This window comes from Hippopotamus amphibius, chromosome 4, assembly GCF_030028045.1.
Source record: "Hippopotamus amphibius kiboko isolate mHipAmp2 chromosome 4, mHipAmp2.hap2, whole genome shotgun sequence".
Lineage (NCBI taxonomy): Eukaryota > Metazoa > Chordata > Mammalia > Artiodactyla > Hippopotamidae > Hippopotamus > Hippopotamus amphibius.
This window is the reverse complement of record NC_080189.1, coordinates 1,327,520-1,344,451: the sequence shown is the minus strand read 5'-3', so window position 1 is coordinate 1,344,451 and position 16,932 is coordinate 1,327,520. Positions and strand designations below refer to the sequence as shown.

Here is a 16,932-nt window from a genome sequence, read left to right as displayed (position 1 = left end):
GGGGGCGTGGGGGGGGGGTTCCGGCTGCCCAGTGAGGAAAACAGAATTGGAGGAGTGAATTCTCGTCTCCTGCCCACCCAGAACCTTCACAGGTTTTCAGAAGTGAAAGAGCTGTTTTTAAAAACAAAGCTGTCAAACCCTCAGTGCAGATTATCGGTTGCAGTGAACAAGTAAAATTCTCCCCTTTGCTTCCAGGGCTCGTGGGACACCTCGTCCCCCTGGGTGGCAGTGACGCAGGTGAGACCTGGCACACAGCAGACGCCGTGTCACTGAGGACCAGGCAGCTGTGTGGACAGAGGGGTAAAGGAGTAAGCAGTGTAGAAGGACTTGAAATGAATTTCCGTATGCGTGGTTTGGCATGACCTGAAACTTCTCAAAAGAGAGTAAATGGTTTTTGCAAACAAATTCATGGATGCATAATTCCATCCTGCAGATCAGCAGTCCCTACACACAGTTGGCACTTAATAAATGTGCTAAATGACTGGGCACTGTATGTTGTGTGTAGACTTGCATTAAAGATCAGATGTGTTTCCTGCCCTGCAGGAGCTTACCATAACAATCGGTCATGGCCCCAGTCAGAGACCACGAGTTTGAACTCTCAGTTGTTAATTCTGAAGCACAGCTACTAAATTAAGTAGCATATTGCTATCAGCTTACATCCTTATTTTACATATCTTTTACTTTTTAAACTCCAAGGTTAGCATGATCTGAAATAATTAAAATTACCTCCTTGCTCAGAGTGGCTTTAACACAAGGCATCTCTGATATAGTTTTTAGATTAAGTTATAAATGTTCACTTTAGAACTACCTGAAGATTGATGGAGATGCATTTTAAAAGCATTATTTTTCTATTGATTCTTAATGTAGTAAATTACTGAAGTCACTTGGCAGCAAGCAGGAGCAGCCTGAGGCGCGGTTCACATTGACTCCGGTAGGGCCGTGATTTGCATGAATTGCATTGCGACTGCACTCACTTATATTAAAAGGCTTCTACCATAATTAATCCTTTTTATTTCGGATCATTTTGGCACAATTTCTAGCTATAAACACTCATAAAAGACAGACAGTTGAAAAATACGTTACAGGTTTTTTCCATATACCTCTTGCTACTTTTTCATGACAGGTAGTTATTGATACGCTTCTAGGAACAAGTGTGCTGCAGCTGACTGAGGATTAAGGCCAATATGAAAAATGCTAAGTGGATTATTTTGCATAAAAAATTGGCAGTTTCTGAAGTTGTATAATTAACCTGTGTTTAGAAAATACCTTGATTTATGCTGGCATTTGTATCTCGGTTGCATGCATTATGGAAATTTAATTTATAATCCATTTAGCTGATGCAATCATAGTTCTTAGTGCTATCATTTATTAGTGCTTGTATATTAAATGCTCTAAAGGTTTAAACCTGCCTCGTGTAAAAAATTACACCTATGCATTTACATTTTATGAGTCACAGTGGAATTTCTGTTTAAAATTCAGGTAGCCCTGATGGATTTAACAAACTTCACAGTTTATTGTTACTAATGCAGAAATGGCAGACAATGACCTTATATATTGAGCAAGAGATGATTTATACTTTGAGTTTACTTTGCAGTCCACTGTACAAATGAGGCTTTCTTCAGCACCTGGGATCCATCACGTCCTCGCCTGCAGTAAAGCTCTCCTGGCTTTGGAGGCTTCGCTGCCTGAGAAGTGATGGGGTTTAGAGTACTCGGGGTAACGGCGTTAGCCATCCTTAACCTGGAGCAAACGGGGGCTTCTCAGAACAGCTCTTTCTTTACATTACCAGTAGCTGACTTAAGTGCCAGTTGCCATTTTTACTCATTCTCTCCTTAAGAAGTGCTTTTTTGCTGTCTTTTCAAAATTAATTGGGTAATCATGAGTCTTCATATCCAACCAAAGCATGGGGAATAAGGCTGCAGTTTCCCTGGCACAGAACATCTGTGGTCTTCGCTGGAGGGAAGGTGGGGATCCTGATCTGATATGCGGTGACCTCCCTCGGTTTCAAGAGAGTGTGGTTCCAGGAGCCTGTCGGTAGCTTTCTGAATGTAAGCCAGTGTACTCTGGATGTGTACTGCTGGGAGGATGTTTCATGCTCTTTCCCCCAGTCGTATTAGTGGGTGAGAGTTTCAAATGTGGGTATCTGAGCTGTCTGTGGAAGTTTAGGGGAAGCGTGCCTATGAGTGAGATAGGGTTCAGTAGTGCAGCAGTGCTGGAAGCTGTGACTGTGGGAGGGTCCCTTGCAAGGTGCGCAGTGGCATGAGGCTGACATCTCTAGTGTGGGGAAGGTGGGGGGGGGGGTGCGGTGCCAGCTGCCTCTCCCGTTGGTTACGTCACACAGGTCTGTCTCACTGAACCCTGTGCTTAGCCTGCAGTGTGTGGGGCTGTGCACAGGCGGGCGGCCTCTTGGAAGAGTTGGCTGCGTTGGGTCTTCGTTGCTGTGCATGGGCTTTCTCTAGTTGTGGCGAGCGGGGGCTACTCTTTGTTGTGGTGCACGGGCTTCTCAGTGTGGTGGCTCTAGGCGTGCGGGCTTAGTTGTGGCACTCGGGCCCTAGGGCACAGGCTCAGTAGTTGTGGCTCGCGGGCTCTAGAGCGCAGGCTCAATAGTTGTGGCGCACGGGCTTAGTTACTCCACAGCATGTGGGATCGTCCCAGACCAGGGATCGAACCTGTGTCCCCTGCATTGGCAGGTGGATTCTTAACCACTGCACCACCAAGGAAGTCCCAAGAGTGACTTGTGAGGTTAGTTGCATGGCTGAGTGATCACCCCTTAGATTAAATTTTGGTTTATTTTGGTTCCATGAATAGCTTTGCAGCACTGAATCTCAAACAGTGGTTCAAAGAAGGTCTGAGTATGTCCTACACGGCATAGCTGATTGTAATGCTTGCTAAGGCAGAGTTGCCCCCACCCCGTGTCTGTCTGCCCTTCTGGGATCACAGACTGCCTCCAGCTCTGCATTTACCAAGCGAGGAACTTACTCCCTTCTGCCCGAGGGGACACGACTGCCATCTCGGGAGCGTCTCAGGGGATTGGAGGGGATGTGTGTCTCTGTGCAGCTAGACGTATTCTGACAAAAATGGCCTTTGTGGGGGAGTCCAGATTTCCCCTTGACTTGCACGTAAGAGTCACTCGTACCTCACAGGTAGGAAGATTTGCCAGGTGGCCAGATGGAAATGCGGTCACTGAGCTCGCATGCTTAGCGTAGCTCCTGTTACAGAGCAGACGTTCAGTAAGTGGCAACTGTTATCTTGATTAGAACATTTTTGATAAGAAAGATTTGTTGCGGCTTCTAAGTCAGTCATCTGATACAATATAATAATAATGCTTCTGAAAACTTTACAGCACATTTCTGATTTCATGTTGCATTTTACAGCCTTAGCCCACAGGGGTATTTACCATGCCAGGTGAACCCTGACATGACGTTGGAAAACTTACATAATCGTAGTTCCTACCCTCTTTTGCTAGAGAATCTCTGGAGATTAATAAAGTAATACTAACACTTAATGTAATCCAACACCAATCCAGTCCATTAGGGAATGTAAATTAAAACCACAATGAGATTCCCCCATTGCATCAACCAGAATAACTAAAATTTAAGAGTGACAATACTAGTAATTGGTGAGAACGTAGGCCAGTTAGAACCTTCCTACGTTGCTGGTCGTGGTGGAAAAAAAATTGTACTTTGGAAAAGAGCGTGGAGTATGTAATATAGTTACACCTACCTGTGCCCAGTGTTTGCGTGTCACCCAGCCTGCTCACGCGTATAGTAAAGGGAAATCAGACCACAGACCCCAGAGAGGCTGCCAGTGACTGATGGAGCAGCTTCGCGGTCATTGCCAGGACGTGCCCCTCATCGGGTGACCGTGGAGCTGCTGCAGCAGCGGCAGTGAGCTGTGAGACCGCAGGTGTAGAGGGGCACGTGCGGTACAGCCCCAGCGGAGAAGCCCTAGAACTGGCGAAGCTCAGCCGTGGTTGGCGCTGACTCGGGGGCTGGGGGAGCGCTCCGTGGCGGGGGGGCAGGGCGGTAAACGTTCTCTCTTGTCATCTGAATGGTTGTTACATTACACAGCTATGATCAAATACTTGCAGACTCTACATTTTATGTTATATAAATTATACTTTAATACAAGTAGATGTAAAAACCATTACATATTGCAATCCTTAGATGTAGAGTTAGACAGTAACTTACAGTAAAAATGTTGATCTGGGCATCAGGGAATCTGGGTTTTGACACCAATGTTGCTGCTTACTAACTCAACATCTGTACAGATCTCCGGAGTTCTAAGGCCCAATTTCTTCATTTTAGAATATACGTTGGCAGACTGCAGCCTGAGGGGCCTATTTTTGTGGGCCCATAGCCTGCCACCTATTTTTGTGTGGTCCCTGAGCTAAGAATGCTTTTTTTTTCCCTCCCCATTCGATGGTTGAAAAAAAATCGGAAGAAGAATATCTGTTGACACTGGAAGTGACGTGAAGCCCAGCTGTGGCTCGTAGCTGCCCTCATGCCCTCACACGTTGTGCCCCCTCTGTGCTGCCAGAGGCAGAGTGGAGGGTGGTCCGGCCTGCGTTCGTGGGTAGAATTGTGACCCCCCCCAAAAGACAGGCTCAAGTCCTCATGTCCTGTACCTGTGAACATGACCTTACTTGGAAAGAGGCGTCTTTGCGTATATAATCAAGCTCAGGTGAGGTCTCCGTGGGCAGAGTGGGTCCCGGAATCCCGTGACGGGCGTCTTCATCAGAGAAAGGAGAGGGGGGTGCAGACCAGAGAGCAGACGCACCACGGGGAGAGCAGTGCAGATGCAGGGTCTGGAGGGCACAGCCGCGGCCGGGGGCCACCGAGGGGCCAGCAGCACCGAAGCTGGGGGCGGCAGGAGGGACCCTCCCCCAGAGCCTTCCCAGAGAGCACGGCCTGCTGACACCGTGAGCTCAGGCTGCAGCCTGTGAGACAGGTGTCTGTTGTTTGAAGCCACCCGGTCTGTGGTGCTTTGCTGCAGCCGCCCCAGGAGACTGACACGTCTGCAGAGTGCTTCACGGAACGCACCTGGCAGGCTCTTGTTTGTAGCATGAAGGATGTGGCGCTTAAAAATCCCCACTGACGTTTCAGCCCTAAAAGTCTTTGGTCGCCTGTTCTAGAATTTTCTACATGGTGAATGTGTGTACTGAATGCTTAAACTGTGGCCTGGCGTGTGGTAAACGCTCACCAGCTATTAGCTTCCACCATCCTCATCGTCACGATGGAGGGTAAGTGTCTGCCGTCTTAGGTTTCTGTTAGATGTCAGATTGGGCATACATTTTTTTATTTTTAGGAAGTGTGAAAAACAGAGTTCCTACGAAATGCTAATCCGTGGTCACTGCTCTCACTTGAAGGCTCTCTATGAAAACATGCTGGTGGAGTTGCCCTTCGCGGGCTTTTTCCTGTCCAAGCTGCTCGGGACCAGTGCAGATGTGGACATCCACCACCTGGCTTCCTTAGACCCCGAGGTGTATAAGAACTTGCTTTTTCTCAAGAGCTACGAAGGTGACGTGGAGGAGCTGGGGCTGAACTTCACGGTGGTGAACAACGACCTCGGAGAGGCGCAGGTGCGTGGGGGCTCTGGTGCGCAGAGACATTTGCGTTCTCTTGTGTGAGCTGGGGCACCTGTCAGCTGGAGGAGTCACCGGGGCTGAGAGTAGAGCTGGGGGAGCTCCGGAGCCGGCCGTGCTGGGCCGCCCTGCACAGCAGCCGTCCTCCCGCGGAGCCCACGCGCGTGGCTGCAAGGTAACCTTGCTTCTTGCCTCTTTTTCGGCGCCTTGGGGGTAGGTTGTGCTCCTTCCCTCCGCATCCACGCAGAGTGGCCCTCGGTGGTTCTCGCGCAGGTCACAGACCTTCACTCTCCATCTGGGTGCTCTTGTTATTTTTATCCTTAAAAAATAATAACATGCTAGAGATTCAAACTAAGTTTTTGAATAGCTGCTTTATGACACTACAGTCCACGTACCGTGAGCGCCTCCCCGGAGTGTGTACAGTGCAGGTCAGTGTCACCCGCCCCGGCATCACGTTTAGGACCCTGTCCTCACCACGGAGAGACCGTGGGCCACCGCCCCCAGTCTAGGAAGCATTGGCCCACTTCCTGTGCCTGTGCACCTGTCTCTTCTGGACTTGTCCACACCTGGAGTCTAAGGGTGTGTGGCCGGTGGTGCCTGGCTTTGTTTACTGGGTGTTGCAGGTGTTGTACTTCCCTCCCTTTCCTGGCACATGATGTGCAGAAGTGATGTGTGGGTATACCACGTGGTCTGTACCAGTCGGTGGGTGTTAGCGTTACTGCCACTGTTTGGCTCTTAAGAATAACACTGCTGAGAACATTCATTCACAGCCCACATACTGAACTATTCGACATCTGGGATTTGCTTCCAGTATCATGAGAACAGGGCAGGAGGTGAAGGCATAGGTGGGCTTGATTGGCTGTGAGGTGATGCTTGCTGGAGCTGTTGGAGGGGGGGGTGCGTGGGTCATACAGTTCTCTTTACTTGAGCATGTGCTCAGGTGTTCCCATAATTTGCAAAACTTTAAAAATGCGTACAGGCAAATCAAACAGGCAAATCATATTTGTTAATGCCTCATTGGATTTTTGAAGTAACCAACGTATACTGTAATGCTAACTGGATCATGGTGTTTCGTTATTTTCTGCCTCTTGCTTACCTGTGCAATAATATCCAGTTAATTCTGGACAAAATGCAGAAGATCATGAGTGACCCGAAAGGGTAAGCATTGATGTACTTGAACTTTAAGACTGTAGAGCAGTTTTGACTAGCTGAAGGATAAGACAGTTTTTTTCTCCCTGATTAAAAGTTTCATTGAACGTTTCCACTTTCCATCTCTCATTGTCGATTGATTCCTCTTTTCCTATTAGTTGTGCTCCATCACCACTGCTCCCATTTTCGAAAGCCTTTTCTCCATTCTGCCATGTAACATTAATGCTTTATGTGGTAAGAGTTGAAGTGAACTGTATACGTAAAATGTAACTGTGTTACATCACAGTTGCATCTAATGTTCTCATGAGAACGAATCGTGGTGAGCTTCCCTTTTTGCTCACGTGATACGGTGATGAGATCCTGACGCAGCAACAGACCAGGAGGGATGATAGAGTAAAAATCCAGTGTTTGGGACTCCCCTGGTGGCACAGTGGTTGAGAATCTGCCTGCCAGTGCAAGGGACACGGGTTCGAGCCCTGGTCCGGGAAGATCCCACATGCCGCGGAGCAATGAAGCCCACGCGCCACAGCTACTGAGCCTGCGCTCTAGAGCCAGAACTACTGAAGCCCGCGGGCCTAGAGTCTGTGCTCCGCAACTAGAGAAAGCCTGCGTGCAGCAGTGAGGACCCAGTGCAGCAAATAAGTAAATTAATTAATAAATTTATATTTAAAAATCTATTTTAAAGAAGTCAGGTGTTTAAAGAGTAGTTGTGACCTGATGTCTATTTGAAATTTTAAAATCATCTTACTACATGTATATTTATATTTTCAGTCAGATTTAAAAAATTCTAACTCTTAAAAAAAAAGTAACCAACTCTGCTTTCCTAACTTATATTTGGTTTTCAGACAAATATGTCTCTTTCACAGGGAAGATGCGTCTTTTCTGCTCTTCTTATGTAGACGGACAATCTTTTCTGAATCTAGTAGTTGGACTTTAACTGTGAAAATACTGTGATCTTTAGACTTTGGTTCTCTAAATTTGTGTTATGACTTGGTTTCTACTCTAGGCTTCCAAAGGTTGTCAGCTTTGCCAGCTTAAAAGTAGCTGCATATAAGTAGATCCTTAGTGTCCAGTCCTAGCCACGTGGAACATGCACTGACCCCCACAGGTGACGGACCCCTGGGCCGCAGCACTGACCATTCATTTTGGTGAACACGTGCGCTGAACCCTTTTGGACTGATGCAGCTGTGGCTGTGTTTCTCTCGTGCTGCCCGCTTCCCTCCGTGCTGCCCTTCCCTCCTTCATCGTCCCAGGGACCTTGGCGGCGTTGTACGCGGACCAGCGGGCTGTGCAGTGGAGGGTGCTCCTCGCTGCGAGCGCGCTCGGGCTAACCAGAGGCGGGTGCGCTCTGCGCTGAGAGCTGGGTCGTCCGGTAGTAGCTGAAAAGGAGTGCTCCCCTCCAGCTAGGTCAGGGAGGGCTGCCCAGAAGAGGCCCTCCGGTGGTGAGGGGTCCCCGGCTAGGGGAACAGATTTGGAAGGGACTGAAGTTTAGCGGGCGTGGAGGAGAGGAGGTAGACAGAGTCAAGGAGTCTGGGCGTCATCCTGTCGCCCGTGGAGAACCGTTAAGGCCTTGGGCTCTAGGAAGCTGAACACACACTCAGGAAGAGAGCCAGTGTTTCATTCTGTGGTTAATTTGGGGTATTTCAGGGTAAGAGAGCCTAACGGGTGCGTTTCAGAGCTGATGGGAACATGGGTGGTAGGAAAACACTTGCGCCTCCTGCAGGAGGGAGCCGAGGTTCTGCTTCTGTGAGTCGGGTCGGTCCTGCGGCAGCCTGGGTGTGCTCCGGGGCAGGCAGTTCTGGAGTTCAGAGGAACCCCAGTTTGGTGAAAGCCGTGAAAAAAATGAATGAGAGAAGTTTGACCGTAATTTTCATCTTTAAGGTTACTTTCTTAGACCAGTGTCTTGGACTAAGTAGATTGCGTTTGTATCGGAGGAGGGGTGGGGCGGGCAGGACATCCACGCACCAAACTCCCCGTCCCCTCCCCCAGCCCCGGCACCCGCCACTCTGCGCTCTGTGTCTGTGACGGACGACCTAGGCGCCCCAGGAGCGGAGTCGCACCGTGTTCGTCCTTTGTGACCGCTTACTTGCCTGTGCGTAAGGCCCTCGAGGTCCACCCGTGACGTGTAGCACGTGTCAGAGTCTCTCCTTCTTCAGGCTGATGCGTGTGAGGAGTGATGCCGGGGCCATTGCTGTGTAAATATCTTCGGGCCCTGTTTTCAGTTATTTTGGGTGTATCCCTAAAGGTGGAATCGTTGGGTCACATGGCACTTCTGTGTTTCACTTTCTGAGAACCCTCCATACTGTTTTCACACCATTTTACATTCCCTCCCGCAGTGCACGAGGGTTCCGATTTTTCCACATACGTGTCTACACTTGTTTTTTTCTGCTTTCTTTCCTTTCTGGTTTTAAATAATTGTCCTCCTAGTGGGTATGAAGTGCCGTTTCACTGTGGTGTTGTATACAGTACACAGTGCTGCGCTGTAGTCCCGAGAGTCCCTCCGGAAAGCTGAGAGGTTTAGGGTCTTTTTATTGGCTTCCTCCCTAGACTACAGAGTTGTTCCGTGCTTATATACCATTGTGATGTCTTCCAAAACGGAAGCAAAAAGCGTACACAAAGATTTATACATCCTACTGTCTAAACCTCTGGATGTTTTTTAAATGACAGTCTTTGTGGGTTTTGAGTGTTTAGCCTGTTTCTTAGCCTTTAAAGCTACCTGTTTCAGAAATGGGTGTGGACTAAGTCCTAAATGGGAATAAAGGAACTAATGCTTCTCGAGGCCCCTTCTTCCTCCTACTTGGTCAGGTCTAGGCCTCTCTGAGAACTGGCATGGATGCTGTAGGATGGCAGGATGGGAGTTCAGAACCACACTTCATTCGGTTGCATTTGTTTCGCCCTCTCCTTCCATCTCATAGAGCTGAAATTTCAACACGGCAGAACTGAGGGGTTTTTAAAGACGGGAGCTGTTACTGTCGGACGCGAATGTCAGCGGCAGACACTGATGCTGCTGTGGCCTCCCCCTGGCGGCCCAGCGGAGCGGCGGAGTGAGAGTTCTGGGCCGTCGCCGAGGCCTCTGCTCATGGGGGTGTTTCCCATTTTCCTTCTGAAATAGATGGTAATGGTGAAATGTCGCACATGTAAGAGCTCCATTAAAGCGCCACTGATGGTATTGGAATCTGTTAAAAGCAGAACTGTGACGTTAAGACATTCCAATTATTCACAGAAATTCCCGAGTAGAGAGCTTATAGATGATAATGCGTAAGAATAATTATTCTAAGAGTCTCATTGGAAAAATGAAAGTCACTGGTAAAGTACCTAATTTGGGGAGAGAACGTATGGATTTCTGTAGAACTATATATATAAAAACCTAGTTCTCTTATACAGGTTTAGGTGTATAAAATACTGTGATTTAGAGATTTGTAATTTGCAGATGTTTCCTTACGTTGGCAAGTCATGTTGATGAATCTTCCCTTTAAAATAATGGTGTTGCTGTCACGTTTTTCCTTTCGTGTGACCAGTGTGGCCGCTCATTAGTCTACTTAAACATGGACATGAAATTTTAGATTACTGATTTACACACACATCTCCCTTGAGGAAAATGCTCAGGGTTTAAGGTGGATGCACAAATAATCATCTGTCCCATAGAAAAGCCTTGAACTTGAATCGTGAGAGCTTGGTTAAAGCCCTGGTCTTGCTGCTTTGCTGTGTGACCTTGGGCAAGTCATAGACCCCGTGCTCACCTTGAGAAGGGCATAAGCGGCTGTGAGATGAAACAGGCCCCTGTGCCTGAGCGACGGGGAGGCCTGTGCGTTCCGAAGGGCCGCAGGCGTGGACATCAGAGGAGAGCTCTTGCTTTGGGGATGCTCCGGTTCTGTGTTTAAAGAGTTAAATGTGCCCCTCAAAAGGGAACTCTCGGGACAGATTTGACGTGATTTAAACATTCATAGCTTCTTAGGTGTAGCCTGAGCGAGGCGTATAAATTAGCAGCGTAACCACTTTAAAGTTACCAGAAATGTCAGTGCTGTCTGATTAGGCAGGTGACGGGGGCTTTGGAAGCTCTTTAACCATGACCTTCACAGGTCCTTTGTCTTCCAGATCACACAGTACTTGTCATCATTTGTTACCTGCCTTTAATCCACTTAAAGGAAGCGGGTGATGTCCTAGCTGTGGAAACAGGACAGGCAGTCTCTCCCCAGAGCCCTCCTCAGACCTGGCGGTTCCAGCCCTGAGAGCAGGGATGAGTGAGCAGGGACGCGTCATCTGACGGAGCTGCGCCACAGGGCTGTGTCACCCTCGGGCAGCGGATTGTTCACGCGCAGCCCTCAGCAAAGTTTAAAGTAGCCTTTCTGGGACTTCCCTGGCGGTCCAGTGGTTAAGAATCCGCCTTCCAGTGCAGGGGACACGGGTTCCATCTCTGGTCAGGGAACTAGGATCCCACATGGCTGCAGGGCAACTAAGCCCGCGCAGCACACCTGCTGAGCCAGTGTGCTCTGGAGCCCGTGGGCCGCAACTAGAGAGCCCACACACCACAAGGAAAGATCCCACGTGCCGCCCCTGAGACCCAATGCAGCCAAGTAAATAAATGTTTAAAAAAAAAAATAGCCCCTCTGTAAAGTGATACAAAATTGAGGTAAAATGCCATCGCCCAGAAGGGGTGGGGTATCTTTGTTGCACTTGGGATCTAAGACCTGCAAGGGGCCAAAGGCTGTGAGGGCACTCACGGGAGGGGGAGGGATCAGTCGTCTCCCGTGGTCCGCAGTCCAAGCACTCCTCTGCTCTTACCCCCTGAGTTGGCCCCCCGCTTACGAGGCGCGCTGAGCCTGCTTTGAATGCTACCAGTCGCCACGGGCGGCAGCACCCTTCCTCGCGCCCTCACTCTGGAGTGTCTTTGTTCACTATTTTGAGTGTGTTTAGATTTCTTTATCCTTGGCATAGATTCCCTCATCCACGTGCACAGAGAGTGCATGTCTTCTGTTTCAGCACTAGTAAGCAAGGATTCGGAAGTCTGGGCTTGTGAATTAGGCTCACATACTTGTAACGGCCTATGGAGTTTTGTCCGCTTTGCTTATGTGAGTTTACATAGTCACGATTCCAGGTTCAACAAAGCAGGTATCACCCCGTCATGGATGACAGCAGGGGTTCAGGGCCAGCTGACTTCTCTGTGGCGCACGCTGAAGTGGGGGGGCCCCGGGGTCCCGGCTCCTCCTCCACAGCAGCGCATTCCCCGCAACCCTCCGGGCATGCTTCCTGCACGAGACCTACGGTTTTGTGAGTGTCATTACACAGCGATGAAGCAGCTCTTTCTAATGCTTGCAGGTACATGAGTTGTTTCTGGTGATTACCACTACCCTTCCCGTCATGTTTAGAGCACTTTACAGTAGTGACGTGGAAATCCAGAGAGACGTGTGTGCTGCCTGTGTGTGCAAATACGAGCCGTCGTTTTACTGCAGCCTTAATTCCTTAAGCTGTGTTTTCTCCAGAATGAGTCCCTCCTGACCCTTTGGTTGATCATTTGGTTTATGTCTCTGCGCTCTGTGATTTCTCTCTCTCTCTCCTTATTTAATTACATTTTTTATTGCCCTTTGTGCTTTGCAGTTGTTTTTTAATGAAATCTCTGTGATGACATTGTAGCATCACCCTTGGTACTTGGGAGAAAGCAGGGGTGGTTAGTAACCTTAAAGGCAGAGTCAGATGCCAAGCTCTGGAGGGTCCCGTCAGAGGACTGTCCCGTCTGTGAGGCCACATGTGCGGGTGGCCCTGCTCTTCACTGAGAGTCTCCTGCACAGAGCAACACAGTCAGGTTCCCTTGAAATAGTTGTTCTTGCTCTTGTTTTACCTGTAGTTGAGCTTCGAGGACTTTTTTGACTCTTGTTTTAATATTCACAGGTGGTTGAACTAAAATTCGGTGGCAAAGACATCCCTGTGACCAGCGCCAACCGGATCGCGTACATCCACCTGGTCGCCGACTACAGGCTGAACAGGCAGATCCGCCAGCACTGCCTGGCGTTCCGGCAGGGCCTGGCCAACGTGGTGAGCCTGGAGTGGCTGCGCATGTTCGACCAGCAGGAGCTCCAGGTCGCCTCGCACTTGGGGGCGCGACTGCATTTCACGTGGGAAAAAGCGTCCGTAAAACCTAACTCCAATTTTATAACCTGGACTTTTTTTTTCAGGTGTTAATTTCTGGTGCCCAAGTTCCCATAAGTCTGGAGGACCTAAAATCCTTTACAAACTATTCGGGTATGTTATCAGCACTGGTTATTTATTCCTGAAAATGCTACAGATGGTCATATTTCTGAAGTAATTCCTGACATGCTTTTTATATGGGCCATTCATTGCCGCGGTTTAAAGCCCAGGCTGTGCAAGGCCACGGCGAGCTCCTCTTGCTGCTCTCGTTGCTCACCGCCCACTCCTCCCCTGCCTGTCCCACCATAGGTAACCTCTGTTCTTGGGGTCTTCACACATGCAGACGTCATTCTTATTTTCCTTGTTTGTACACACTGTTCTGCATCCTGCTTTTTTCTCTTCACAACTTAGCTTCTTAAGCCTCTTCTTATGGCCATTGGGTTGCTTCCAGTCTTCTGCTTTGAAAAATAGTGCTAAACCAGGAAAGAAAAAAGCAAAAAACCCACTAATGATAAAAAACTAAAAACTGAACCTTATCAAAATATTTACTTTTGATTAAATTACACTTAAAAGTTTTTATTCTTCGAGAAAATGAAAGACCAAAAAGAAGACCTATAAATGGCCAGTGGGCACATAGATGCCCGAAAGCATGAGTCATTAGCAAAGTCACAGAAGGGTGACGAAATTGTTCACAGTTGGAATTGGTGTACTCTTTGGGTGTTTGTAAGTTTGGGATTTTTTTGTTGTTGGTTTGTTTTGTGGGGGTTTTTTTTGTTTTTTGTTTTTGTTTGGTTTTGGGCCATGCCATTCGGCATGTGGGATCTTAGTTCCCCAACCAGGGATCGAACACATGACCCCTGCAGTGGAAGCGTGGAGTCTTAACCACTGGACCACAAGGGAAGTCCCATAAACTCTATTTTATATACTTGGGAGCAGTGAAAAGAAGAAAAAAAAAATCATCCTTAAAACAACCACTATTATTTTGGTGTGTTTTCTTTAACCATAGTCTGTTATTCTAGTATTTTCAGGGTTTTTGGTAAAAAGTGACACTGATCTTAAAATTTATGTGGAAATGTTAAGGACCTAAAATAGCCAAAACATTTTGTAGAAACAAAGTTGAAAGACTATCACTCAGATTTAAAACTTACTATAAAACCACAATAATTAAGATGTGGAGCTGACACACAGATAGGCATATTGATCAATTGGGAGTTCAGAAACAGACCTCACGTTTACAGTGCATGGTGTGTGACAGTCCAGTGGTGCTGGAACTGTGTGCATGTGGAAAAGAAGTAGCTCAGACTTTGACCTCACACCCTGTGCAGAAGTGAATTCAGCGATCAGAGACCTGTAGGTAAAAGCCGAAGCTGTAAAACTTCTACAAGAACATGTAGCAGAAAATCTTCGTAACTTTTGGGTTAGGCAGAGTTTTTAGTTGCACACCAAAAGCATGATCAGAAAAAAGAAATTGATAGAAATTTGGACTTCCTCAAAATGAAAGATTTTGTGCTTCAAAAGATACCATTAAGAAAGTGAGGACTTCCTAGGTGGCGCAGTGGGTAAGAATCCGCCTGCCAGTGGAGGGGACACGGGTTCGATCCCTGCCCCAGGAAGATACCACATGCTGCAGAGCAACTAAGCCCGTGAGCCACAACTATTCAGCCCATGTACCGCAGCTACTGAAGCCCACACGCCTAGAGCCCGTGCTCTGCAACAAGAGAGAAGCCCGCACACCACAGGGAAGAGTAGCCCCCGCTCGCCGCAACTAGAGAAAGCCCGTGTGCAGCAACAAAGCCCAACACAGCCAATAAAATAAATAAATTAATTAATTAATTTTAAAAAAAAGTGAAGAAACAAGCCATGGATTAAGAGAAAATATTTTCAAGTAATATATCTAATAATGTCTTGTGTCCACAGTATATAAAGAACTTTTACAACTCAATAAGGCAAGCTACTAAATTTAAACACATGGGCCAAAAGAAAGGTGTTTCACTTAAGAAGACATGCAGGAATGTCTGGTAAGCAAATAAGCACATGAACAGATGCTTAACGCATTAATCATAAGGGAAATGCAAATTAAATTCTAGTGAGATACCACTTCTTACCCAGCAGAACGGCTGTTATCAAAAAAGACAATGCTAAGTGTTAGTATGCGAAGAAATTTGAACCCTCTTGACTGATGGCAATGTAAAATGATAGAACCTCTTTGGAAAAGTTTACAGTTACATAAAAAGTTAACTGTAGAACAACTGGATTTTTGCAAAAGAATGAGACTGTGTCCCCACCTTGCACCATATACAAAAATTAACTCAAAATGTATCAAGAACTTTAATGTAATACCTGAAATGGTGAAACTCTGAGGAGGACACGGGGTAAGTCTTCATGACCTCGGGTTTGGCAGCAGGTTCTTAGATACAACACCCAAAGCAGGAGCAACAAAAGAAAAAGTAAATAAATTGGACTTCATCAAAATCACAAGCTTTGTGCCTCGAAGAATATTATTAAGAAAGTGAGAAGACAACCTTCAGAATGGGAGAAAATATTTGGAAATCATATATCTGATGAGAGTCTGGTATCCAGAGTGTGTAAAGAACCGTTCCAACTTGACAAGAGGACAAGCCAGTTTAACAGTGGGCAAAGGACTTGAATTTTGCCAGAGAAGATATTAAAATGGCCAGTATGTCATTATGTCCTCAACCACCAGGGAACTGTAAACCAGAACCAGAGGGAGATACGTGCACACCTGTTAGGATGGCTGTTATTACGCACACGCACACACAGAAAATAGCAAGTGTTGGCCAGGATGTGGAGAAACTGGAGCCCTCATGCATTGCTGGTGAGAATGTAAAGTAGCCACTGTGGAAAATGGTTTGGTGTTTCCCCAGAAAGCTCAGCGTAGAATTACTCTGTAAGCCAGCAGTTCTACTCCTAGGGCTGTACCTGGGGATTGGAGGCAGGGGCTGAGACACCCGTGCTGATGGCAGCATTGTTCACAGGAGCCGGAAGGTAGAAACGACCACAGTGTCCACCTGCAGATGAGGGGTAAAGAGGTGTGCTGTAGACAGTGGGTGTCACTGTGTCTTAGGAAGGAGTGACGTTCAGGTGTGCGCTACAACAGGGATGAATCTTGAAAACGTGATGCTGAGTGGAAGAAGCCAGGCACAGAAGGACAGATATTATATGATGCCACTTGTGTGAAATGCCCGGAAGAGGCACGTTCCTAGACACTGGAGGTAGCTGAGAGGTTCCCAGGGGCTGGGGCTTCGTGGTTACAGGAGTGTCTGCCGGGGCTGATGGAAATGTCTGGGTTGCAGACGGCAGTGGTGGTTGCACAACAGTGTGAAGGTGATGAGTGCCCTTGGATTACACACCTGAAAATGGTTTAGGTGGTAAAGCTTATGTTGCATGTTTTTTTTACCACAATTTTAAAAAGAAACCTCTCCAGACCCCTGTGTTCGGTGGGGCACGGTCTGCAGGCGCTCCTCTGGGGCTGCTGGGAGAGGTTTGGGAAGCGGATCGTAGGGACGGTCGCACAGCGCCGTGAGTGTGACTTCACGTAGGGAGGCGTCTGTAAAAGCACACTTGGAGACAGACCAGACCATGGCTGCCTGTGGGGTTGACGTGGGTGTTTTTTGAGGAAATGGAAATGTTTTAAAACTGGATTATGGTGCTGGTTTCAGAACTATAAATTTGCTGAAACAGTTTACATATATCTTCTGTGTGTGTTCATACGTTTATAAGCGTATGCAGGTGTCTCCCCTTTCTGTGAGTGATTTGCATTGCTCTGAATTTGAACTCTGATGTTGATGTAAAGGCAGATGAGACCTGAGGTCACAGTGTCCACACTATCACGTCTTACGTGTAAGAGTGAAGTCAGTCCAGGCTTTCCTTTGCCAAGAAGTGGTCTTGGCCTGTTTGTGTTATCTTGTCGGCACTGAAAAGGTGTACCTTTAATGATCGTAGCTGTTCCTGTTCCAGTAAATAGGTTTAAAATATTACCATATTCATTTTGGTGCCAATTAATGCACTTAAGATATTTTATTGATGATATTTCTGTAGTATATGAACAATGAGGG

The 16,932-nt window shown here is 47.5% G+C and overlaps 1 protein-coding gene across 5 annotated transcripts in view; it reads left to right on the top strand.

Annotated features, from left to right (window-relative positions):
• The window catches only part of UBE3C (ubiquitin protein ligase E3C), a 110,373-nt gene that overhangs the window by 83,812 nt on the left and 9,629 nt on the right, over positions 1–16,932 (top strand). For 3 of the 5 annotated variants that reach the window (XM_057730397.1, XM_057730395.1, XM_057730394.1), the window contains exons 19-21: positions 5,369–5,581; positions 12,620–12,808; positions 12,904–12,970. In XM_057730397.1, the coding sequence (XP_057586380.1) occupies positions 5,369–5,581; positions 12,620–12,808; positions 12,904–12,970 (469 nt within the window). The remainder of the gene's footprint in view (positions 1–5,368; positions 5,582–12,619; positions 12,809–12,903; positions 12,971–16,932) is intronic. The other 2 variants (XM_057730396.1, XM_057730398.1) reach the window with 2 other exon arrangements.